General features: G+C 38.6%; 2 protein-coding genes across 5 annotated transcripts in view; both read left to right on the top strand.

The window, feature by feature from the left end:
• LOC130926900 (potassium voltage-gated channel subfamily H member 7-like) overlaps window positions 1-4,771 on the top strand; it is a 99,563-nt gene extending 94,792 nt beyond the window's left edge. For all 3 annotated transcript variants that reach the window (XM_057852219.1, XM_057852220.1, XM_057852221.1), the window contains 2 exons: window positions 117-297; window positions 2,592-4,771. In XM_057852219.1, coding sequence (XP_057708202.1) covers window positions 117-297; window positions 2,592-2,876 — 466 coding nt within the window. In that variant the 3' untranslated portion in view covers window positions 2,877-4,771. The remainder of the gene's footprint in view (window positions 1-116; window positions 298-2,591) is intronic.
• Window positions 4,772-12,068: 7,297 nt separating this feature from the next.
• ifih1 (interferon induced with helicase C domain 1) overlaps window positions 12,069-27,782 on the top strand; it is a 39,461-nt gene continuing 23,747 nt past the window's right edge. Inside the window, exons 1-4 of one of the 2 annotated variants that reach the window (XM_057853008.1) lie at window positions 12,069-12,560; window positions 15,632-15,803; window positions 20,229-20,324; window positions 20,542-20,616. In XM_057853008.1, coding sequence (XP_057708991.1) covers window positions 12,117-12,560; window positions 15,632-15,803; window positions 20,229-20,324; window positions 20,542-20,616 — 787 coding nt within the window. In that variant the 5' untranslated portion in view covers window positions 12,069-12,116. The remainder of the gene's footprint in view (window positions 12,561-15,631; window positions 15,804-20,228; window positions 20,325-20,541; window positions 20,617-27,782) is intronic. The other variant, XM_057853009.1, reaches the window with a different exon arrangement.

The following is a 27,782-nucleotide window of genomic DNA, read 5'->3' as shown; positions in this document are numbered from 1 at the left end:
TAAGCGCAAATATAGATCAATTACACCCATGCTCCTTAAATGTAGCTTTGCAAATGTGGGAGAAAATAATATTTCACAATATTCTCACTTGTAGATTGTTAACTGCTGTTTTTCAGGTTGGAGTCTCAGCTAATGTCCGACATTCAGACCATCCTACAGCTGCTGCAGAGACAGCCCACGTTGGGCCCTCCAGCTTACAGCACTGTGACTGCCAGTCCAGACTATCATGGACCTGCTGTGAAGATTCAGCCCGCTGCATTGACGACGGGCCATTTTTTCAGCCATACTCAAAGTCAAGTAAGTGAAGATGGGGACCGTCCAAGGTCGATTTATGTGATGATGAGTGACTGTCCATCTTCTCTTACCTCTGTTTGATATCATTTGAAATCAATAGTTCATGCTTCCAAATAATTCTTAGAAATCAATTACTTTCCGGAGATGGAACACAATATTGATGTTGATGTTATATGCTACAAAGGAGTAGCGTCACATATTGATATTGGCACTGTCTGACGTCTGAGTATATCGATAACGATGCTGACATTTTCCTCTATGTAAAGGTTAAACACCGTTCTGACTGACAATTTTACATTTGGAATTGTAATCTTCAGTCAGCAGTGGTATTGACAGGGACAAAGATTTGAAAAGTGTTGATACCTGGATATAACAACATCAAAACACTATCAACAACAAAAATGTGAGCTCTTCCACTGAGAAAAAAATGCATCTCACACAGTACTCTAGATGCAAGTAGGGATGGGAATCGAAATCCGATTCCAATTCGCAACCGGTTCCGAGTGTTTCGAGGCCTCGACATCACAATGAAAAAGCCTTAACGATCCCTTTAACGATTCCTAAAGTATGTCTGTATTGCGTCGTGACGTGTCTTGTTGTCTAGACGCATCAAACATTGCAGCCATAAACATAACAATGACAGCACGTAGGTTCAAACGCTCGAAAGTGTGTCTTCACTTCACGAGGAAAAATTACAACAAAGCGACTTGCAGTCATTGCAAGGTGGAGATAACTGCATCGGGAGGGAATACGACTGCGCTGTCCTCACAGAGAGGCTAAGGCTCAATCCTGGCTATACAGCTAGCTAAACTCCCAAATGACGATGCAGAAGACGTTGGTATAATTTGCTGACTTTATTCAACCATCACTTGAAGAGTGAAACTAAGAATAGAAATTAAACAAATCAATTTCGTCCCCAATAACAAACAGGTTTGCATCAACGTAAATCAGCGATGATTAGCTGCTAATAACAGTAATAACAAATGGTTAGCATTCGTTCGCTAGCATTAGCACATCGTTCAAACCACTACACAACTGGATTTAAGTGTCCGATCGCGAGTGGAAACACAACAACAACAACACAAAAGATGATACATACAGGCGTTGCCTCTGTAGATATTAACATTAACAAAGAACGTAGGCTCGTAGAAGTGTTTCCCTCTCTCACTAACTCGCTCACTCGCTCGGATGCGGCATTTCTTCTTTGGGTGTAAGCGCGCTCTTCTTCACGTGAGCGCGTTCTTCTTCGCGTGAGGAAGCGCAAGGGCGCCCCCACTTGAGCGTGTAAGCGCCACAAAAACTAAAAGGCACGCATTTCAATGTAATGGTAAATAATACACGTTAACCCAGAAGTCCCCAAACTGCGGCCCGCGGCCCAAATACGGCCCGCCTCCACATTTGGTCCGGCCATTTTGAATTTTTTTTTTTTTCTCAAACGTTTTATTTATTTCCTGGCCTTTTCCTTGAAGAAATCAGAGAGGGTTATTTGGTTATTATGTATTTAATTAAAAGTGTTTTTATTATTATTATTATTATTATATTATATTATTATTTTTATTTTATTTACTTTCATTCAGTGAAGAATCCAGAAAGGGTTATTTAATTGTGGCTTTCTGAAAAACAATAATTTTTTACATTTATGCACTTCTGCAATCGTCACACTTTTTCTGTTACAAACTGACCCCGGCCCCTCATCAGAGAAGGGAAAAGTTATGTGGCCCTCACAGGAAAAAGTTTGGGGACCCCTGTTTTAACACATATTGCCAAAGGCAGAACAACAACCTATCTGCCAATATATACCAATATTTTTTATTTCTATTAGATAAATGTTTCAGTAAAATGTTACACATTCTTGTGTATTTGCCACTTATTGCCACAGTTAACATTGAGGCTTTGGGCCTCTTTTGATCTCGTTGTGAGTTTGTAAGGTTGTGACTTCTGATTAAACAAACTCGATGCCAATCAAACGTTTGTTCTTCTTTTTCCCCAAATTAGAATCGATAAGAGAATCGATAAAGAATCGAATCGTTAAGCAATATCGATAATGGAATCGGAATCGTAAAAGTCCTATCAATTCCCATCCCTAGATGCAAGTGTGTATTTCATCAAAACGGGATGTTTTGAGTTTTTGAAATTAAACCTTCACTCTGGAAACTTTCAAGCTTGTTGTATCTTAAAGTTCCTTTTGCAAACAGATCTATCATTAGCATTGAATTAAAAAAAACTAGAAAAGTTGCCTGGTTTCATGCAGCTTACAATCATGTGGAATTAAATCTTGTAAATCTTTTCCCAACCAGGGTCCAAACCACAAAGTAAAGAGGGCCTTCCGGGAATCAAAAGACTCTGTGCCGAGATTGGCCAGCCTGACGGTGCCGGTCGAGGATAACCTTTCAACATTGCTTTTAAAAAGACAAAGAGAATCACAACAACAGCAGCAGCAACAACAAGAGATTACAAGGGATCAACAATCAACACTGATCCTTATTCCAACATCCTCTTCCTCTTCACCTCCTTCGGATTGCATCCTTAATGCCAGTGGACTCCACAGACCTGACTCGGACCAGGAGTTACCGAGGCCATAAACCTTCAGCATTTGTCCTCTAACCTCTGGGTTGTACTGCTGTAATTACATAGTAGTCACTTTTTATCAGCATGCTGCAACAGACAAATATATATTCATGATTTGCAGTTGCTTGGTAGTATATTTAATGTGTTTTTCCCATGCATTTGAATGAAATACTGTTCTTGCAGTGCAAAAGTACCGCTGTCATCTGTATGTAGTATTTCCAATGTCAATGCAGTTGAAGAGTGCAAACCACCACCAACGCCACTATAAACCACCAACAGCCATTCAGGTATATGCAATACCTCACACATACATTACTGTATGTCTGAGCATATGTACAAAAAAAAAGAAATATGCCTGTTCTTACCATAATGGCCCAAATAAATCATATTGCTTGAAAAATTGGGAAGTTAGTCGGATAGAATTGAAATGCGATAGTTAAGAGGACATATTCACCAGCAGTCGCCTCCAAGCTGTTCTCATGAGAATTTAGTAGGATTTTGTACACAAAAAAATGCGCTTTTAAGTAGAATATAAAAATAAACTCTATGTTGAAAAGTATTATAAGCTGTTTTGAAAAGAGCAGAAATATGAAAAGTAGCAAGTTGTCTTGAGAGCAAAATTTTAGCCATTTTCAGGGAAATTATATACAGTATAATGGTTATACAAAGTCTACAGAGTTTTTCAAATGCTAGTTTCTTGTGGTGTGACAACAACCTGATTAGTAAATGTGGTCTATGGAGTAGGGTGGAAGGATGAAAGCCTTATATACAGTATCAAAGAAAAAAAAAGACAGTGAAATCTCCCAAACACGTACTGTATAGGAAAAAGTGTTTTTGATATGTATACTTAAAAAATAAAATAAAATGAAGGCATTGGACACTGCTGACTGAATAGAAATGATCAAAATCATATAATGTTAAAGAGTCTATTCCAAAAGAAATCTATTCATTGATTTAACATTTCTGCACTAACGGTATTGGCCAAACATAACATAGTGCTTCATTTCATTGTACTATTTCCAACCAAATCCTCACTTTTTAGTGGCAAACCAGATGAAGGGATGGATCTGACCTTATCAATATGCTGTTCACCCAGACACAAGATGAGCAAATGAAATCCAACTATCCTGCAGGTCCAGGATGTTTTTTTTCTTCACATATTTAGCGTGTAACACGAGACCCAAATGTTTGCATGCTAAACTACGAGTCACAAAGAAAGGAGGGGAAAAAAGTTACATTTTTGTTCAGACATATTTGGATGAAATCAAGCCAGAATTACTGGGCTAAAGCCATCCAAATATTTTTGCATGTATTTGCGTAATGCAGCATTAAAATTGAGGTATGATAACTGTTTCTGTATCCTTGGCTGTATGCCTGTCTTCTCTGAAGTGTGACTCAGGGGTTATGGACAATTGCACTGCAGTTTACAGTATCCAGAATACTGTAATTGTCCTCTTTATACAAATGTGCATTATAACTTAGGTCACTGGTGTGCACCTACTGTACATGACACTAACATTTATAGACGAAAGCATGTTTTTTTTAAATCTGTATAGTCATTGTTTTTGCACCATTTGCTAGCCCAAAGTAGCATATATTATAATGATGTCAATATACTTGTCTCTTTTAGAAGGTTAGCTTTTGCACATGAACAGCCCCTAAATAGGGTCTCGTGCCTACAACCGCAAATACAAATGCTACATCAGATTATTGTTAACATATCAACAAGTTCTTTCATCTCCCAGCACATTTTTGGTGGCATTGTACATTGACATATTGCTAGAGACAAAAAAATGAATTCATCATATTGCCAGATGTTTAAAAAAATATATCTATTTTTTTTACTGCTACGTAAGTTATTTTAGAAAGTAGTATATTTGTTTTGAAACTGTCGGATCGGCAATAAAAGGAGAGAATAAAATGAGGAGAGAATGACTTTTCTTTCAATCCATGTTGCACCCTCTCACCTTCGTTAAATTCAAGCAGGAATCATAAGAATTTCAAAACGGCGTACCGCAAGCAACACGTCACATTTGCTCATTAATATTGATGACGTTAGCAATTGTTGCTAGGCGGGTCAACCTCCCCTTTGTTCCCAATCATAAATTAAAGGAAATAGTGTATGAACGAGATGTTTACTGAGATGAACCTACCAATTCTGTGCGAAAATGATGTCCCTGGTGCCGAATTCACTGGTAAAGATGTGGAAGAACGTACAAATGTTCAGTTAAAGGGATGGCTTGAGTGTCAAGGGCTGAAAAAGAGCCGACCTGATCCAGAGTTAGCTTTTTTATCGACACCTTTCTCTTGTGTGCATTGCCTTACGCCACTGACAATGAAATTCTCCTGTATCAACAATCTTTCGATCCTTTACCACCATATGCCCTGTCTTTCTTATATATTATATCCTCTGGTTGTCTTACGTCTCTGACCCTTCTTGGGGGCAATTTACATTGCTATTTTTGTGTAGCGATCGCAAATGCAACTCAGTGAAGGCCATCGAACACTTTTAATTTTTTCATTAATAACAAATTTTAATTCTATAATTTATTTACACTTCCCCCGTAATTAAGTTGTTTTTGTTTTTACAACAGAAAAGGTAACAGTGGTAGTCAAATACCATTTTAATTTTTTCAGGTCATTCATTGTCAGACAGAAGCAGCACGGTAAAACGCCATGCTAAAAAATAAGTAAAAATATCAAAATGGCTTACCTCTTCCTCCTCTGTAGGACCATGGCGCCCAAAAAATGTTTACTGCAAATGAAATGTGAATGGCTTCACCTTGCTGGCGTTAAACTGGTCTTTTGGACGCCCACGCAAGTTGATCCATTCTTTGCATTTTTCCCGAGTTTTTGGTTTCGAGAAACGAATGAAGAAAACATCCTTAATACGTTGTAATGTCTAGAGTCGTTTCTACAAGTTCCCTAGCAGCACTGTTTGATCAGCATGTTCTTTTTTGAAAGATTACCGGAGAAAACAAGCAGAAATAACATGGGTTGTATGCAAAGGCATGTCTATAATGTCCCAGTTCCATGTTACAATGGCGACGTCACGGTCTAAAAATAGCATTTGTGCGGTACGCTTTTGACAGGTGAAACTGCCTGGCTCCAATAGCGGTGTTTGAATATTGGATGTCAAACATGCATCCATCTTGCCTGGTACACCAGACTCACCGCTGTTCCAGCTATTGAGTCTGGCCACCATTTATGCGGATACAATTTCCAAGGCGGAGCAAGCCACAGCAAACAGACAGCGGAGTGGACCAATCAGCGACGGGCAGACGTGACGTTAGTAAAATGACGAGGGCAGGACGAGGGACTTGCGCGCGGAAGTAAACATACGAAGAGAGCGGAGTTTATTCAACATGGCTAGCGCGAGACAGACTGTTGTCAATGACTCGTGTCGATGTGTTTTTGGTCATTTAAAACTGATTTTACCGTGGATTGGAACACATTCTCGGCTCTCCCGTTCACCATCTGTGTTGTTGTGGAGACCACTTTCGACGCGCAAGAGTGACGTTGCTCGTTAAGAACACGTCACGCAAATAAACAAATCTGATTTGTCGATTGATTTTGTACCGGCGCGAGAGGCCGTTAATGGGCTGGTTCCCAGACTTTTCTCTCAGTGTTTGAAAAATACAGGGAGAACAGTCTGGCAGTGCCAGGCAAGCATCCATCAGGCCATTGATTTTGTTTTTCATAATATTTGTCCCTAATATTTTTCATAGTACCGCATATAAGACGGCCCTGATTATAAGACGACCCCCTCTTTTTCAAGACTCAAGTTTGAAAAAAGACTTTTTGAACACCAAATTAATTTTTACACAGAAAATAATTACAGTACATCTGAAACAAATGATTATAAAAAATATATTTGAAAGAAAAAGCATGTTATTTTGCCTCGTTCACATCTTAATATCTGAACATTTAAATATGTTAACTAAAGTGCAATCACATTCGTAAATGAATGGCTTCTGGTTTTTGAAATGTAAATAAACCAATATATTGTGTTAAAACAACCAAATTGCAATAACTGCATTAACTATCAAAGTGAGGTCTAACTGTAACTGTACTCTTGAAACAAATCTGAATAAGGAAAAAACACTGCAATGAAATAATGCAAACTGGTTAAACTTGATGTCCACGACTGAAAAGCCATGACCCGGGTAAATCCTGCGTGAGCTTACACAGGAATTTAGTGGAATATAAGTCTGATAAGGGCTTCATTTAACTCATTGGGTGCCATTGACAGCGCGGGACGTTCAATCCATCATGACAATCAAAATGGAGTCAATGTCTAGAAATGTCAATGGCACTGAAACTTGAGCATTCACACCTAGTCCTCCTAGTTTAAATGAATTCTATTGTTGTCAGTGGTGGACTATGAGTTAAATACTGTACTATGACCTTGTTTTTTTTTTTTTTTTTTTTTTTTAATAATCTATTATAGAGCAGGCCCGGATCTAGGTTTACCCACCAGAGATGGCACTAAGAAATCTTGAGGGGGCACCCCCAGTGCAGGCTTTTTTTACCCTCTGTATTTCTCCGGCCTTGGGACCGGCGCAAGTAGGACACTGGCTTGTGTCCCGTTAAGGCTGCATTAATTTTTGTGCGGTTTATTTTTTTGTTGTTGTTGTTTTTTTCATTCATCTACTTATTCTCGCAGTCGGCGTGATGTCACGATGACGTCATCTCACTTAGCAACGTGTCGCCATTTTGAGATGGGGGCACGCACAGGTAAACATCCGTAGACAAACGTCTGAAATTCATATATTTCAGCTGTGTTTTGCGTCTTTTTTTCATAAAAACGTCTTAAACATGATTTAATATCACGAGTCACTGCCGTCAGACGCGAGGAGGCGATACAAATTAAAATTAGCGTGTATTGGCCTGCAAATCTGCCCATTCAAAGTCGCAGCTGATGGCTGGATAAAAAGCAGTGGAGCAGTGGAGTTCAGAAACATCTACAACTACCTCATAAAGTCACCCAGTAAGTTGACCTTTATCAATTACGTGGAATATATACTGTGTGGAACTGCGAAAATTGGTAGTATATGCGGAGTGATTGTCTCCCGTAACCGGCAATTCGCCTCCAAGCGTTATTTAGCCGTGAACACGTCACGGCAAAATAACCAATTCCCACCAGGCCAATAATATACCGAATGACCGATCAGAGCAGTTCACAGCAAAAGAAAAATAACGCTTTGCGAGTTGTCAGTTACGGTAATAATAACCACTGCCTAGTCTTTTGAATCCTAGCAGCTAATTGGGGCAACAAAAAAAAATCGATTAAAATTTATTCACCAGTAATAAAATGTCGGCTGCAAACGTAAATGTGCCTGGATTTAGGTTCCCACTGGCGTGAATGGTCCACGGAACCATCTTCTTTTACTGTTCCTCGATTGATTGCTTTCAGCCATTTGCTTGTCCTTTTCTTCTCACGAGGAAGAATGAAGAAATTCAAATGCGGCTCCGAACTCTTCCTTGTGTTACAACCCGCAACACGGCAACATTTAGTCAATCCGACGGAAAAAAAGACAAATAAGACAAAAGTTCAACGCGTTTGTACTACAATGCACGACAGAGCAACTGCTTGTGACTCGTTTTGCCCCCATTTCAATATGGCGACGCTTTGTTGTGGCTGGTGACGTCATTAATACCCGGATGTCCGACTGCGAGAATGTGTCTGGAGGAGAGAGAGGAAGTGCGCAGATAACAAACGAGGTTGGAAAAACAGCTTGTTTTGGTGATTGCTTGTTCGGCATGGTTGCGGCCAACAGTTAATCCTGCAATAAAAAAAGTCGCTGAGACCAATTCTCCATGGGTTCTCTATATCCAGTGTGACGCTACAACAGATATTCCCGACATTTTGATTGAGTGGGCACGACTCACGTCTGGGTGGGCCGTGCCCACCCCGGCCCCCCCATAGATCCGGCCCCGTTTTAAAGTGACATTAGGGTCCATAACGAGAGTGTATTTGTTTTTACTTGTATTAGTTGTATTATTTTATTAATATATTGTTAAGGTATTAAATAAGGTAGAACATTTTATTTAAAATAATTATTATTATTAATGAAAAATATATTTGATAATAACTAATTATACTTACAGCTAAATTTTCTTTAACCACCCAAAGCAGTCACTTGCCCTATGTAGGCTTAAAACAGAACATATATGGTTATTCAATTATAAAACTAAATAAATAAATTATATACTGTATATGGCGGAAAACACTCAGGTGACTTGAAATTCCGCTCTGAGACCCACAATTTGGCCAAATTTCAAAATTGCCCTATATGTATGTGTGATACATCATTGGAAAGATTAAAATCTCAATTTTCTCGGGGAAGAAAAATTTTGAACAGGAGGGCATTAAAAAAAAAAAAAAAAAAAAATTAAACAGCAAAACCCTATCTGAAGGTGAGAGCACGCGAGAGCAGAATTAAAGACGCCATGATTTTAATGCGGTATTATGGCATACTTACCTTGTTTCGATCCAAAAACTCCATGTAGCATGTATCTCTGAGTGTCAAGACATAGCTGTGAATGGCCACAGCTGGATTTTGGGGGGATTTTAGGGGTAACACATGGTAATATCACAAGGGTCGCGATGCAGAAATCGCAGGCATCAATGAGTGGTCAAGATTTTCATTTTCATATATTTACCCTTTTAAACGTTTTTTTTTTTTTTTTTTTTTTTTTCTTTCTTTGGATCGATTAATCATCTAAAACAGGGGTTCCCAACCTATTCCACTAAGGCACACTGTGGGTGCAGGATTTCATTCTTACCAAACAAGATGACAACACTTTTTCCCCAATCTGGTGTTTTACAAGTGCAATCAGTTGATTGCAGTCAGGTGTGGCTTGTTTTAGCAGAAGCCTCATTGGTTCAACTGTCTCTGCTGGATCGGCTGGAACAAAAACCAGGACCCACAGTGTGCCTTGAGGACTGGGTTGAAAACCCCTGATCTAAAATATAGGGGAAAATGTTAGTAGCAAAAAAAAATCCAATTAAGCGATAGTTGAGGTAGATATCCGTGATTTTATTACAGACGCCATTATTCTCATTGTGATGTAATTTGTTTAAAAGTTTAAAATATGGGAGTGAATAATTTTTTTAAGTTGTTTTTTTTAAACGAAATATTGGACATCGATTAATGATTCTAAGCTAAAAATGAAAGACATTTTGAATAATAAATAAGTTACTTTCGTTTTATGGCAGGGTTGAAACAAAAGTGGTTGCGCGACGTCTGTAAACGGGGGTTTCCAGGGTAAAACGGACATATTAAAAATAGTTCGGAAGATTAATGTGCCATGAATCTGCTATGTCAGCATATAGACATTCGCCACATTTCAGGCTTCAAACATAAAGATATAAAATTTTAATTTTTTTGTCAAGAATCAACAACAAGTGGGACACAATCGTGAAGTGGAACAAAATTTATTGGATAATTTAAACTTTTTTAACAAATAAAAAACTGAAAAGTGGGGCGTGCAATATTCGGCCCCCTTGCGTTAATACTTTGTAGCGCCACCTTTTGCTCCAATTACAGCTGCAAGTCGCTTGGGGTATGTTTCTATCAGTTTTGCACATCGAGAGACTGACATTCTTGCCCATTCTTCCTTGCAAAACAGCTCGAGCTCAGTGAGGTTGGATGGAGAGTGTTTGTGAACAGCAGTCTTCATCTCTTTCCACAGATTCTTGATTGGATTCAGGTCCGGACTTTGACTTGGCCATTCTAACACCTGGATACGTTTATTTTTTAACCATTCCATTGTAGATTTGGCTTTATGTTTTGGATCATTGTCCTGTTGGAAGATAAATCTCCGTCCCAGTCTCAGGTCTTGTGCAGATACCAACAGGTTTTCTTCCAGAATGTTCCTGTATTTGGCTGCATCCATCTTCCCGTCAATTTTAACCATCTTCCCTGTCCCTGCTGAAGAAAAGCAGGCTCAAACCATGATGCTGCCACCACCATGTTTGACAGTGGGGATGGTGTGTTCAGGGTGATGAGCTGTGTTGCTTTTACGCCAAACATATCGTTTTGCATTGTGGCCAAAAAGTTAAATTTTGGTTTCATCTGACCAGAGCACCTTCTTCCACATGTTTGGTGTGTCTCCCAGGTGGCTTGTGGCAAACTTTAAACGAGACTTTTTATGGATATCTTTGAGAAATGGCTTTCTTCTTGCCACTCTTCCATAAAGGCCAGATTTGTGCAGTGTACGACTGATTGTTGTCCTATGGACAGACTCTCCCACCTCAGCTGTAGATCTCTGCAGTTCATCCAGAGTGATCATGGGCCTCTTAGCTGCATCTCTGATCAGTTTTCTCCTTGTTTGAGAAGAAAGTTTGGAAGGACGGCCGGGTCTTGGTAGATTTGCAGTGGTCTGATGCTCCTTCCATTTCAATATGATGGCTTGCACAGTGCTCCTAGAGATGTTTAAAGCCTGGGAAATCTTTTTGTATCCAAATCCGGCTTTAAACGTCTCCACAACAGTATCTCGGACCTGCCTGGTGTGTTCCTTGGTTTTCATAATGCTCTCTGCACTTTAAACAGAACCCTGAGACTATCACAGAGCAGGTGCATTTATACGGAGACTTGATTACACACAGGTGGATTCTATTTATCATCATCGGTCATTTAGGACAACACTGGATCATTCAGAGATCCTCACTGAACTTCTGGAGTGAGTTTGCTGCACTGAAAGTAAACGGGCCGAATAATATTGCACGCCCCACTTTTCAGTTTTTTATTTGTTAAAAAAGTTTAAATTATCCAATAAATGTTGTTCCACTTCACGATTGTGTCCCACTTGTTGTTGATTCTTGACAAAAAAATTAAATTGCATATCTTTATGTTTGAAGCCTGAAATGTGGCGAAAGGTTGCAAGATTCAAGGGGGCCGAATACTTTTGCAAGGCACTGTATGTGTGTGTATATGTATATGTATATATATATATATATATATATATATATATATATATATATATATATATATATATATATATATGGAATCGAAACAGTACTTATACTGTTTTGTATCATTTTATACTTTCCACTGTAGCAGAGTGTGGTCGTTATGGACACCTCTTACTGTATGTACTCTGTGGTCTGCTGCACATATTGTCCGATGCTGACATCTTTCGACTGAATAAAGTACTGCACAGTACTGGGGCAAAACGAAAGTTCCAGATTAAACTTTCGTTTTTCCATAATCGAAACACTGGAGGAAACCTTACCGAGAGAGTGAAACATGGCAGCGGATAGGGATAGCGACGATTTAATCAATGAAAACCTCATCGAAAGCTTTAGATTGCGGTTGCGAACTTATGTCGCAGTGGATCCTGTGCTGGACCATCTTCATTTCCTCGATGCCGAGCAGAAGGAACGTGTCAGACAAAGAGCCAGGACCGACGGCGACTCGGCGGCGGTGGACGTCCTAATAGACGCCGTCCTCCGCAAACCGCACCCGGTAGGCTGGTTCCAGGCCTTCGTGGACGCCTTGTCCAACGCGGAATGTAAACACGCGGCCGACTACATGCGGGGAAAGTTACCTGACCCCAAGGTAGAGGCTGAAAACGATGACTGTATGAGAATGATTGACATTCTGGTTCCCAGTCTGTTGGACATGAGCACTAAAGAGGTGTGCACTCATTGTTTTTCACACGAACTCATCAGCAAGGATGACCGCGACAAAGTGAGTGCATCTTCGAACTAAGTGTTGTGTTATGTGACGTTATGTTATGTTATCCTATCCTTCTTTTGTGTTCCGTGAATAAAATACACTACATAGTTAACTCTTAAAAATAACTTAAATAATAACAATTATTATATACATATACCTTTTTTTCATTATTAATTACTGTTATGGTTTTTTTTTTTTTTTGGTTTTTTTTTTTTTTTTAATAATTACTAATAATCTCATTGCGTGCCATTGACAGTGATAGACGTCCAATTCATTTAAATTATAAAGACTGGCCATGAATGCTCAGCTGTCACTGTTGGCACGAGACGTCTAATGTATTTTGAGTGGAGGGGGGTGGGGGGCAAGTCAAAATGAATTAGTTGTCTCGGATGTCTCGTGCCGTCAATGGCAGCTTGAGTTAAATGAGTGCCCTATAGACCAGGGGTGGGCAAACCGGTCCTTGAGGGCCGCAGTGGGTCCTGGTCTTTGTTCCAACTGATTCAGCACACACAGTATAACCAATGAGGTTTCAGTGGAAACAAGGAGCACCTGACTGCAATCAACTGATTGCACTTGTAAGAAACCAGATTGGTGAAAGGCTGTCCTCATGATGGGTATGAACAAAAACCCGCACCCACTGCGGCCCTTTGTGGAATTAATTGCCCACCCCTGCTATAGACCCTACTCACATGACGTCATAACCACGCCCCCGCGCCATATTGTCCGTCAACTCGTCGTTGTTGATGCATTACCGCTACGTAAATTCCTCCTATTATGGCGTGTTTTTCTGCTCGTTAACATTAATAATCAAAATGGTGAAGGCGTGTGTGGCGGTCGGTTGCAATAACAGAGAAGATAGACGGAGAGACTTGAGGTTCTACCGTATTCCGAGAGACCCGGAGAGGAGAATGAGATGGACTGCTGCAATTCAATGAGAAAACTGGGCTCCAAACGATTACCACAGATTATGTAGTAGTCATTTTATATCTGGTAAGATGCATTTAATATACCTGTATATTTAGATGGTTTTGGGCTGACAACCACAATTAAGATCATTGCTAGGCTAATCGCTGACAACATACCGTTTCAAATGAAAGATGCTTATTTCTTCCACCATCTTTATTTTTTGAATAATATTTAGCTGGTAACAAGTGAAAGAAGCTGGCCTCGTCTACGGATCAGCAGTTAAACAGGGGTGTCCAAACTTTTTGCAAAGGGGGCCAGATTCATTCATTCATTCATTTTCCATGCCGCTTTTTCCTCACGAGGCTCGCGGAGGTGCTGGAGCCTATCCCAGCTAACTACGGGCAGTAGGCAGGGGACACCCTGAACTGGTTGCCAGATTTGGTGTGGTAAAAATGTGGGGGCTACCTGGGCTGATTTACGTAGAAAAATACATTTAAAAAAAAATTTAGCAAGCCCTTCTGTGTGCCACATTTGCTTTATTTTTTTTTTTAATTCATAATTTCAACAATCTCGCCTTTGTGGCGTTCTCTTTCGATCCTCAGGCTCTTGCGAAATACTGCTGCTGTGAAATTAAATTAGCTTCAAGTTGCTATAATTTCTCGCTGCGTATCTTCCCTGTAATGTTGTCGTACATGTTAGCGTGTCTTGTTCGGTAATATTATCGCGTCACATCGAACTCTTTAAAAACAGCGACTGTCTCTTTGCAAATGAGGCAGACACAGTTGTTGCGTGTTTTATTGAAGAAATAGTCCAATATCCACCTATCCTTGAAGCGTCGGCCATCGCAGTCAACTTTTTTTTAAATTGATTGTCACCATTTTAGAAAATTGGGTCACACGGGATAATGTTGCTTAGAGTGCTGCTCTTAAAGTTTTTCAAACTTTGGTGAGAATAGGCTGATTTTGTGTGGACAAGTTAGTTGTAGATATCAGGGTAGCAGATGTCAGGCAGAGAGGGCGAAGACAGCGGGTCGAAAAATATCGATTTAGGCATCAAATATGGATCTGGCGAATGGATGAACTGAAGCTTTTCCACATAACGCCTTTTATGCAATGCATCAAGTGAGTTTACGGCATCCGAAAGCACCGGGTCTTCCATGAAATGCATTATAAATTGCTCGATCAATTGAGACCATTGATAATACAGACACAAAATGACGGACAAGGGGGCGGAACAATACAGCGATCACGTGATTTTGTGACGTCGGTGGGTAGGGTCTATAAGTTTAAAAAAGATGAATAAAACAAATCATAATTCATGCGTGTTAAATGTGTGGGTTAAATTAAACATCAGCAAAATTCTGTCATGACCACAAGATGGCAGACAAAACACACTTTTAGTTATTTGTAGGTTTGTTATCTTGTATTTCTCAATTAAAATAATTATACATTAATTAAAAAAAAACATTCCTTTAGTTACAGAGACACCGAAGACAAATGCAATCATTTTATTACATACACACTAATTTGTATAATATATAAATGTAAAGCAATGATAAGGAAAACCGAAACATAAACAAACGTAGTGTTTCATTCATGACATTCTTTAAACTTTTCAATGCACATGTCCAACTGTTAAAAGTGTGAGCACTTTTGCATAACGTCTTGCTCTCTAACAAGCAGTGAATGGCAAATTTCAATTCAAGCTATGATTGACTCAAGTATGCCATTGCCCACTTCATTGCCAGTGACCTCAACAAAAGATTTGCAATGCAGAAACCAGAAAAATCCTAGAGAGGCATTGAAATAGACGTATATGGAAATTTTCCCCAATCAAGACCTGCTCTGAATTTTACCATTTGAGGGAGACTTGAAATAGAAATCTAAAAAATGTATTATGCATTGAAGTGACTCATTAAATAAAATACTAAAGGAGGGGAGGCACAGTTGGTTCATTAAAAATAGATTAAGTAACATTTCCAAAATGCCAAAACCTTTCTTTTATCAATACATTGTGTAAATAATTTTTAGTAATGCTATTGTGGAATTTGCATGTGCTGTTTCTCGCTTATTCCATTTTAGGTTAAATGCTCTAAATTTTCAAAATTTTGTGAGGTTCTCTATTAAAAGCAGTTACCTTGTTCTAATGAGCGTTTCCTGTGATAATTCATATTCTAGATCACTCACCTAGCAGACAACCAAGGACTCAGAGATGCGGCTCGCGAACTTCTGAAAAGAATTGTGAGGTGTCCCCCTGGATGGTACTCTAAATTTATCAAAATTCTGCAAGACACTGAGCACCAGAAATTGTATGATTTGCTGGGAGGGTCATCAGACAGCAGTATCACAGGTAACCACATTGAGGACACCTACATTATCAATACAGTATACAGTAAACCCCCTGTTTAATTCGTAAGCATTTTCATTTTAGTTCGTTTTTATCATTGAAATATAATTTTTTTCTGAATGCTTTGATTTTAAAATGCACCATCTCGTGGCAAATTTGGGTATTACAGAAAGTTCAGCAAACCATGAAATATGAGGTTTTTCATCAAGACCAGGTGACACCCAAAAAAATGTGAATTGGGTTAAAATTAGGGGTGTGACCGAAAATTCAGCTCCGAAAACTATCGTCCGAAAATAGCTAAAATGGCATTTTCGGTTTTCGGTCAAAACCAAAGGTTTACCACCGAAAAGTGTGAAGAACCGTAATCCTCATGTGATGACGAAATCAAAACACAGTGTGAAGTATTTTGAGTAGAGCTGTCAAAATTATCGCGTTAATGGGCGGTAATTAATTTTTTTAATTAATCACGTTAAAATATTAACAGCAATATTAACAGCAATTAACACACATGCCCCGCTCAAACAGATTAAAATGACAGCACAGTGCAATGCCAACTTGTTACTTGTGTTTTTTTGGAGTTTTGTCGCCCTCTCCTGGCGCTTGGGTGCGACTGATTTTATGGCCTTAAGCACCCATGAGCATTGTGTAATTATTGACATCAACAATGGCGGGCCACTAGTTTATTTTTTGATTGAAAATTTTACAAATTTTATTAAAACAGAAACATTCAGAGGGGTTTTAATATAAAAATTCTATAACTTGTGCTAACATTTATCTTTTAAGAACTAGAAGTCTTTCTATCCATGGATCGCTTAAACAGAATGTTAATAATGTCAATGCCATCTTGTTGATTTATTGTTATAATAAACAAATACAGTACTTATGTACCGTATGTTGAATGTATATATCCATTATCTTATCTTTCCATTCCAACAATGATTTACAGAAAAATATGGCATATTTTATAGATGGTTTGAATTGCGATGAATTACGATTAATTAATTTTTAAGCTGTAATTAACTCGATTAAAAATTTTAATCGTTTGACAGCCCTAATTTTGAGGTATCAAAGAAATATATGATTAAATGAAGGAAAACAAAATAAATTTCCTTCATCGCCGCTACATGCTCGTTCTGAAGTTGCTTTCCATTGATGTCACGCGTCACATGGAGTACAATGCATTTGAGCCCAAGCGCGAGTAGTTTAGAGTGTTAATCAAGCAAACAGTATATAAATAGTATTTAAATGCATGCATACATGTGCATTTAATGTGGGTTTAGTACAATACCTTTATGTGGCACGACCATTTCCTTTTTGTCATATTTTTTTCTGCGACCATCACACTCCTTCTGCCAGTCGCCGTTGACTCCGGCTGGGAGTGACTTCGCTCAACTTTGTCGCTGCTAGAACTCGGCCCACTCGCCTGACTCTCCCCAATTCCACTTGTTGCACAAGAAAACACAAGACTTTTTTTGAGGGGTGGCAAATATTTCACGATGGTATACCGTATTTTTCGGACTATAAGTCGCACATGCGTATTAAGTCGTACCAGCCCAAAAATGCTCAATGAAGAGGACAAAAAAAACATATAAGTCGCACCACAGTATAAATCGCATTTATGGGGGAAATTTACTTGATAAAATCCAACACATAGAACAGATACGTTGTCACCTTGAAAGGCAATTTATAATAAAAATTCAATAGAGAACAACATGCTGAATAAGTGTACAGTATGATAATGTTACATGATGCATTAACACCGAAATGCGAACGTGGCTGGTATATTAACGTAACACAGCTTTTAAGAGTTATTCAGATAACTATAGCATAAAGAACATGCTAACAAGTTTACCAAACCATTAGTGTCACTACAAAACACCAAAATAACATCTGAAATGATATAATAATTAGAGCTGTCCCGACTAGTCGACATAGTCGACGTCATCGATGACGTAAATCCGTCGACGAGCACAACATCCCGTCGACGGTTAATGAAGGGTTTAAAAAATATATGCGTGGAAAGTTAGAATGTCGGATGCTCTGTTTGCAAGCGGGGAAAGCGGCACAAAGCCCAAAAAAAAGCGCACCAGAGTGTCCAAAACATTGCCTTATTTCAAAGAAACAAAGGAGAGTACACTCTTCTGTCCTGTCTCTTCAATGCCAAGCTTGGCTGCACGTCGGCCGTGAATAAAAACCTCAAGCGCCTTCACGCAGTTTGTAAATGTTTTTTTTTTTTCATTTTTTGTACACCAGAGGGTGCTGTCGCCTTACTAAATAATAATGTTTCATTGACAATGGGCCTATAAGTGCTATTACTATTGTTCTTAATGCTAATTGAAAGGTTTATTTCATGTTATGGTTTATTTTATGGTATAGAAAATTATATAAGGTTAAAAGGTCATAAATATATACAGTATATACAGTGATTGCACTCAAGGGAGAGATTGTCAATGATAAGGTAATAAATTAAGGTAAATGCAATTCATATAGGCAATTCATTGATATATAAATAAGGTTTAAAAGGAAAAAGGTGAAAAGTTTTTGTTAATTTCTAATTATGTTGCTTTATTTGTGTGCAACGTAGCTCTTACAGTGTGTTTACATCAAGGATGGAATAAAAGTTGTAAACCATCAGTTTAAGAGACCATCTTTTCAATCGGGAGGCTATACTAGTTAATTCTATCAGCATTTGAACTCATTGTTTATTTGTGATTTATTATTGTTATTTACGTGTTTATTTGTACTTTAATAAATAATTTGAGTGTTCCAATATGTTTTTTGTGAATTGATAAGCGTCAACAAAAATTTCATTGCTAAATTAGTTTAAAAAAAAATAAAAATAATAATAATTATTATTATTAGATTAGTCGACTAATCGTAAAAATAGTCGGCTGACTAATCGGGAGAAAATTAGTCGTTTGGGACAGCCCTAATAATAATCTGTTATTAATTTCACACATAAATCGCTCCAGAGTATAAATCGCACCCACAGCCAAACTAAGAAAAAAACTGGGACTTATAGTCCGAAGAATACGGTAATACATTATCGACTCTTTAATACAGACATGTCCAAAGTCCGGCCCAGGGGCCAAATGCCGCCCGTGGTCAAATTTCATCCGGCCCCCAGCCTCTGTCATAAAATCAATAACGTCTGGCCCGCACACAGACTTAATAAATTGGTCAGCAGTACTGCTACTAGCATATGAGGTAGCTTACACACTAAATGCTGCTCCTCATTTACCCACTAAAAAGCAACATTACTCTAAGCAATATTACCCTGTGTGACCTTTTACTCACAATTTTCTAAAATGGCGACAATCAACAAAAAAAAGTTGACTGTGACGGCCGACGCTTCAAGGATAGGTGGAAATTGGACTTTTTCTTCACTAAAATACGCAACAACTGTGTTTGCCTCATTTGCAAAGAGACAGTTGCTGTTTTTAAAGCGTTCAGTGTATGGCGATTTTACCAAACAAGACACGCTGACATGTATGACAAGATTACAGGGAAGATACGTAGCGAGAAATTGAAGCAACTTGAAGCTAGTTTAATGTTACAGCAGCAGTGTTTCACAAGAGCCCGAGAGTCGAAAGCTTAGCCACAAAGGCTAGTTGCGAGATTGTTGAAATTATTAATTTAAAAAAAATAGTACAGCAAATGTGACACACATAATGGCTCGCTAAAATTTGCTTAAATATATTGTTCAACATAAAGAACGTCAGGCAAGGTCGGCCCCCCACATGTTTACCACACGAAATCTGGCCCCCTTTGCAAAAAGTTTGGACACCCCTGCTTTAATACATCTCACATTTAACACAATCAGGTCCAATTTACCTAAAGAAATAAAAAAGACAAATTAGTTTTTATATGTATGACAATTTTGTTGATGAAACATCAGATTTAATTTTTTTTTTTTTTTTTTTTAACAAAACGGGATATTTAAATTGTAATCATTTTGCATTTTGATCTAATCATATTCAATTGTGCTTCACTAATTGATATAGCATTGATCCACATCAACAAATTGTCACACCCCTTGAGGGTCCGCCCCTGCCAATGATGTTTCAGAATCGGCACTTTTTAAACAAAATTTCTCGAGCTTCCAGGGTTTTAGAACAAATGCCAAGGCAAATTGCATTAATTGGAAAATAATGAAATAAAGTCATTTTAAAAGAAAAAAAAGAAAGAAAAAATGAATTATATGCATGGGTATTTTTCGGCCTTTGGGTTTTTCGGCCAGGTGTGACCAATATGCGGTTTTCGCTTTCGGTCAAGAATTGTTCTTTCGGTGAATCCCTAGTTAAAATTGTGAGTGACAACATACAACTTGTTGGGGGTTGGTTTTACCACTAAATGCTGTCTGTCCTGAACCATTGCATGACAATTTGATAAAACTTATAATTTGTTGTTGCTCTTTCTCAACAAAAGATGAGAGTACGAAAAGTAACCCAGTGAAGGAGAGTCAAGAAAGTTCTACTAACCAACAGCATTTAGACCACAAGGACACTGGGGATGACACCATAGGTACCCTTTTTTTATATAATCAGATAATTGTGTACATTTTCCAAATACTGTAAAATGTACACACCTCATGTCTTTGGCTATGAATATATTTTCTCAGATAAAGTTGATGTTGCTGAGTATTTTTCCAGCGACTTGGGTGTTGTGCAGTAACTGGTCACTACACTCCAAACATATATGGAAGGCCTCCTCACTTGTATCTGCTTTGCTTTGTTTTCAGAACTGTACCGTAGTGAAAGCTCATGCAAAGATGCCACACAACAGTCAAGCGGCAATGCAGAGCAGTTGCCACAAGGTGGGGAACAATTCATACTCATTTGCTCAACTGTGGTGCTATTTGGCTAAATTTACAATCTGTGAATTTATCACAAAGATGCAGCGCCTTGCAAAACTCGGACAGCCCAACGCTCTGTCAAATCCTCTTAGTGGCAGTGTTTGAGTGAACGAACGATTAATGGATGATTGTGGGAGTTCAAATTTTTCTGCACTACTACTAATTTGCACTACTACAACTGGCAATAGACCTGTTTTATAAAAATGAAATGCTTTTATTTTGAATGAATGAATTTCATCTAAAAGCAGACAGAGGAGGGTTGCAGTATGCAGTGGAGCGGTATGTCAATGGTATTAAACTTCACAGAGCGGAGACCATTATTGTAATCGAGGTGAAATGCTACCACTTGCAACTTAAAAACGAGGTTAACTGCTTAGTAACGTTATGTCATGTGTTGTGTCAAATTTTGCTCCCAAAGTTTTTGTGGCTATGAATAAGCAGTCTTTTACATTCAGTGGGATTCTCAATATTATCCAGAGGTGCTAAATACTATACAACTTTAACCTACATCATAAATGTGCAACATGAGTATGGCGAAAATAAAGGCTCTAGGCGTTAATGGTGAAAGAGTGGCGTGGAGTCGAGTTCACCGCAGCCACATGCTAGGTGTGTGTGTGAGGAGAGCTTTCCTTCGTGTGCGTCCGTACAAATTCCTTTCTTTATAGAAGGTTTGTGGTGTTGAACTTTCAGTGCTGGGGTCGTGACAGCTTATATTAAATTAGTTATGTATATTTTACTCTATTTGTGTAGTGACAGGCTAGTAATCAATTAGGCAGTCAAATGTTAGCAAACTAACGTTAATAGTGAAGTCTACATTTCTCCTACATGCTGTCAAATATATATATTTTTTTTTAAATCGATCATTAACTTGTTTATATGGTCAACGACAGATCCTTATCTACTATATAGCTTGCATTTGGTGATCTTTCTTTTAGGCGTTGAAAAAGGCACAAAAAATCTCTCCCTCCAATCTTTCAGGGAACCTGGGGTCCGAATTACAGGAAACACACTCACAGGGTGTAACCTTCGGGTTTTTTCCATTTTTAAAGTTCGACAACAGATGTTTCAAGTCACAGCCACACAGTACATTCCTATGCAACTCTACGGTTGGTACAAGAGTTTTCTGATTTGGGGGCACGGTTTAGTGATAGGTCCATATCTGAAGTATTTCTCTGGTCATTTAGTGCTTTGCTAGAGCGAAACAGCCGACTAGAAGTGAGCAGTGATCCCAGGAAACCAGCAGGAAAGTGGTGGCTCGTGCAGGAGTTGCCATCAGTAACCCTAACCTAAACAATTCTTTCTTTGAAATATAAAGGCAACTTCAAAGGCATGCAAAATCAGACAAAATAGGCCCAGACCTTAAAGGGTTAAAGTGCGTATGACAGGGGAAAAAAGGTTTTAAATAGCATTATTATGTGAATTAGAATCACATTTGGAGACAATTCGACTATATACAACAATTTAGCAAATCGCAGACGACGAGAAATTAGTTTTTTAATCTGCCGGTTAGCCATGCCTACCATTATAGGGTTCTAGCGCAGTGTTTTTCAACCGGTGTGCCCTGCACACTGGCGCGAGATGTCGTCAGGTGTGCCGCGTGAAATTATCCAATATCGCTTTTTTTTTTTTTTTTCATCGTCGGATGGAGTTGCAGTAGGAAGGAAGGATTAGGTAGAAAGTTCTCTGTCGTGTGCAGATGAGCGAGGTTTTGCTCGTGTTGCATTGAAAAAACTGCTCAGATTTCTAGCCATCAGCCACCTTGCTGTCCAGGACAATGAGGAACCCAGCACATCTACTGTACATCATTTGATTAGACTCGTCAAGTGTCGATATACACGAAAGTATCCTTTCTATTTTCTCCATATGTGACGACCGTCAATCCTCCCCTTGTGTTTTATTCCAACACATTGTCAAGGACAGCAAATTGGCTGATGGCTAGAAATCCGAGCAGGTCTTGAACGCGACACGAGCCAACAGCTCCATGGTGCCAAGCAAGCTTAAACATCATCTCCAAAGAAACACCCGTCGCTTCCAACTATGAGCTATTTTGTTCGCCTTTGTGAAAACTGCAATGGTAAATGAGAAAGCCCTCAAAGCCAGTTAGCTGGTTGCTGAACTTGTTGCTAAATCCAAAAAGTTCCACAATGTGGCAGGGACATTAATACTACGTGTTTGCAAAGTCATTGTCAGCGAAATGCTCGGCCATAATGTGGTTAAAGACATTGCTGAAGTCCACCTGTCTGATAATTCTGAGCTTTTCAAGCCTATAAAAAATAAAAACAGAGACTGAGAGCGTTGAAGAAGATTCCTGCAGATTTAAGTTTCACAATGAGTAAGTATAAAAACTGAGAAACTATTTTGTAATCAAATATACTGTACAGAAAGTAATTTTGGAAAATTTTTGGCTTTTGCCGCGGGATTTTTTGCAATGTAAAAATGTGCCGTGATTCAGAAAAGGTTGAAAAACACTGCTCTAGCATCCCCAACAGGAGGATGATGTTGGCAGGGTCATGGTTTCAAAGATTTAAAATTCAGCCCATTGAGGGGGAATTATTCAGAACAAGGAAAATGCAATGAAGAGAGCCGCAAAATGTCATTGTTTCAGTCTCTTTACTCCAATATTTTTACAGGATATTGTTTTTATCGAAGTATTTTTCCCCAATTGCTAAATGGTATGGTCATGACAAATAACAGTCTTGTGCTAAATGGAATATGAAATCATAAAAATGCATTTATTCAGTATGGCATGGCAAAATTACTCCATAATGGTCAAAACTGTCGACTTCACCTGTACTGTCGCACCTCCCGAGCGATATTTTATGCCACCGTAGTTAGTCAGGCTTTTCTCATCATCTGCCCCGGCTTCGGAGAATGTAAACAAACCAAGAGGTTTGACAGCTAGCCGACATGCTAACCCAAACCGAGAGACGTCTCAAAGTCTTATTTTCGCTTTTCAAAGCGAAAAATCACACAAAACTAGCCCGTATTATGTCACACGGCAGCGGGGTTATCGATTGTCTTCGCCGATCGGCAACCCGCCCGGCGGCGAGCAAGTTACAGCTCGTTCCCCTGCTACGGACAGGAGAGCTCGCCTGGGGAAGCAACTGGAAAGTACCGCTGGACAAACCGGCAACGTCGGAGGAGCGCGTAGCTGCCACATGGTCAACACGAATATGGCGTAAAATAATGCTTTACTACATGGCGAAGACGTAAACAGAGAGCAGTGTGCAGTTGTTGTGCAGCTAACATGGCAGGATGTGTTTGAGGAGACGTTTTCTACATGTCGGTCCGTGATAAAACGTAAGTAAATAGTCCGTTATTTAATGAAAGTTTGTAATGTTTACTTTGTAATCGCAGTATTTGCGGCCATTTTCAACACAAAGTTGCAATTTCTGATGGGGTTGAAAATTTGACATAAGAGGGCAATAAGCAGAGTATGGGGAGGGGGTGCAAACTAGCCGCCGGTCGTTGGCCGGGTGATACTCCCGTTGGACAATCAGCCACAAAATGCAACCCACATCCGTATTAAAACGTGTGCCATGATCCCAGTATTTGACATAATACGAAATACGATGCTTACTCTTTTCCTCGTAAATCCAATGGTCCCACAGTAGTAGGGCTTTTTTTGGCCAATATCCACGCTGAACGGGAACCTTTTGAACCAAAAAAGGCTCACACGCCTCTCCTTGGTGCAGCAACAATTTTCTGCAGCTGTTTAGCTGGCGTGATGCGAAAAATAAATGAATTAATCCGCAAAATCAACTGAAACCGCAATCCATCTGCATGCTATAAAGCAATGCTGTGTTGTGCGATGCTGACCCGGGTGACGTCACATTCACATTCGTCCTAAACCCGAGACTGAAGCTGGAGGTCACTCATTTTCATGGCGCGGGATTCAAAAATTTAACATATAAAACGATCGCTTCCACACACATCCAAGCGGTCCATTTCATTCAGGAGCATAAAACACCATGTGAAATATGAAATAAACATGCTTTTTGGTGTCATACACACTTTAAGGCATATTCAAAGTACTTAGAATGTAATTTGGATTTGAATATAGTACATGATGCAATCTTTTACATGCTGGTAAGAGCTCTGGACGTTTCCATGTGTTCATTACCAAATAATATGTTTCATATGTTTACAGATATGAACCAGGCAGAGGTTAAAGAGGGCAGAGCGTAGCCAGGGCGTCAAATGAAAAACATGTGCTGGCTCAATATCTTCAGATCACCGCTTATTGGAAGCCCCTTTCAGATATCGCCGCCAATATCCAAACGTCAACCAATTTTAGTATAATTTTTATCATGCTCTCCTCTATTACCATCCTCACAAAAGGTTAAGGATATCGGGCATTGGGTTGAAAAATTGAACTTTAAACCTGATAAAGCAATAAAACAATCACCTGCATGTGTGATGTGGAAAGTTAAAAAAAAAAAAGAATCGGCTCCCTTTGATGTGTACTTCATTGAAGGCAAAACGTTTTGCCTTTTCAGTAATTTAAAAAAAAGCTTACATTACCCTAATTCATAAAATCGATTAATTGTCCAGGACTCATCTGTACAAAAAAGGATGGAAGGAAACAAACTGCTATGGACACTGCAGTTTTACTACCTGTTCGCTCAAACAACAGTTCACAAACTAAGTCAACGAGTAACTTAAAACAACCCTGAACCCCTCACATGAAATTCCCAATACAAATGATTACTACACTGGGAACAAACTTGAGCGGGAGGTAGAACTCATAACCGGGGGGCATCTAGAAATGAGGAGAAAAAAACAGCACAGAGAAAAAGGGGAAGCATCACACACGTTCCGTTCTTTATCCCGTCACACTTGGCAAAGTAAATGAATTAAAACCATTTGACTCAAATGGATCTCTCTAAATGGTGACATTACAAACCATGATGAAATCATACACTCCTGACTGAGTATGCTGGGAAAATGTAGGTGTCTAATAATCACATGCAGATGTTAAGCCTTAGACAGAAATGTGGTGCCTCACATTTCCTGGAATATTTGAGGTACTTGCTTTGACTCATATTTCACTGAATATGCGACTCTTATTTTGAATTGTAAGTCTTTGTATTTTGGCCGAAGCAACATCTGCTCCACACACTGACATGCTTTAGTGGACATCAAAGTAAATATATAGAGAAGTGGTGATATTTACTTTCATATGCATATTCCATATTTTACCTGCCTGCAATGTGTTCTATTTAGTTCAGGGATTGCAAATCAATCTATGAGGCATGTTTAAGAAAACGTTTTATATTGGAGGTCTGGTGTAGTAATTACCCGTGTAGCGTTTGTGTTTTTTCCAAGAGAGATTTTTTTTAGTTTTTCTTTTTTTTTTAACACAAAAATAAGACATTCTCCAGTAAAATACTCCTAAATGAAAAATTCTACTTGAAACATTCAATAGCCAGGGGTTACGGTATCCAAAGTAGGGCGCCGAATAATTAACAATTAATTTACTTGATATTTTAATTAATAGATGAATCAGATCATTTAATATTACTTCCATCCCTTTATTAAAGAACATGACGTTAACTGCAAATGAACAGTGAAGAAACAAATTGATTATAATACAGTTCCTGTTTTGTTACATGCACTGTCAGAAAAGGGCAAAAATGTTGACCGTTTTTCTTTCCAAACCCAAAGCAGATGTTTGCAAATGCTTTATTTTGATTCAACACAAAAATAATCTGTCTGTTTTCATGAACAATGACAGAAATCTGAGAATATTTACTGTTGGAAGGCTGAAATACCAAGGGCTTGGATAACTTTAACTCAAAACAAGGTTTCTTAGTGATTAATTGATAATCAAAACAGTAATAGAAATAGGGTGGAGAAGTAAAATAAATAAATAAATAAATGTAAAAGTTCAAAATGTCAACCAGCTATAGGAGTAGTGATTTATTTTTCTTGTGAAATGTATTTTTGACAGATTACAATGTAGTCGGAGTATTAGGGCCAAAGAAAGAAAAAAACACCGCAACATTAAAGTCGCAGTATTAGTACGAGAACGAAGTTGTACTCTTAGTACGAGGGGGGAAAAAAGTTGCGGACGACAATAAAGTCCCAGTATTGGTATGAGAAAAAAAGTAAAATTAGTACAATGATAAAGTCGTACCATTACATGACCTAACAGGTATGAATGCAGTACGGCTAATGTCGCTAAATTAGCTGCTACATACTTTACGTAGTTCTTCGCTACCTCTGTTAAAATTAACAATATTGAGAGCATCACGTGAGGCTGTGTTTTCGAATTGGTTTCACAAATAAAGAAATCCTTAATCTTTTGGCTGAAGTACATCAAATTATAATCAATTAGAAGGATTTATGCCAATTCCTCGTCGTAGCTCCCAGCTAAGATATGATAATTTACGTAAAACACGTAGCAGCCATTTTAGCTATTAGCCACACTGCATCCATACATATAACAAGGCTGCAACTAAATAGAATTAAATAGAACTGCAATAGAATAAGGTTAAGGGAGACTGATGAATCAGTTTTCTTAATGCAACTGTTGCTCATAATTCCTATTTCCAAAACTGCACTCTCTCATACGTATGTCCATTTACAGTTTGAATGGGAATTTGTGTTGATAAGTGACTAAGCCATGGGTGCTCATTACGTCGATTGCGATCTACCAGTTGATAGCAACGCTACTGTGGGTCGATAGATTTTTTTGTGTACATAGTTAATTATGTTGTGTGCAAAATATGTGGTTATGCAACACCTCCCTATAAAAATGAATGAGGCAACTTTACTAACTCAAATGCTAATATGCTTCACCAAAACACAATACAAAGGGAAACTTAAGACACTGATTAGCATACTCAGCTACAGTGCTAAGTAGTAACTTCTCATCAACAAAGAATATAAACAATACAATTGGCCTTATTTACACAACTCAGCCAGCATGTAGCAGTGAACTCCCTTCCTCTAATCACTGGAGCGTGCAAGCTCACAAACAAGACCCGAACGCGAATGCTCTTATACAGTTGTGGTCAAAAGTTTACATACACTTGTGAAGAACATAATGTCATGGCTCTCTTGAGTTTCCAGTTATTTCTACAACTCTGATTTTTCTCTGATAGAGTGATTGGAACAGATAC

Source organism: Corythoichthys intestinalis, chromosome 12 (genome assembly GCF_030265065.1).
Source record: "Corythoichthys intestinalis isolate RoL2023-P3 chromosome 12, ASM3026506v1, whole genome shotgun sequence".
In the NCBI taxonomy this organism is placed as follows: domain Eukaryota; kingdom Metazoa; phylum Chordata; class Actinopteri; order Syngnathiformes; family Syngnathidae; genus Corythoichthys; species Corythoichthys intestinalis.
Note: the sequence above shows the minus strand (reverse complement) of the source record. Positions and strands in the feature narration are given on the sequence as shown.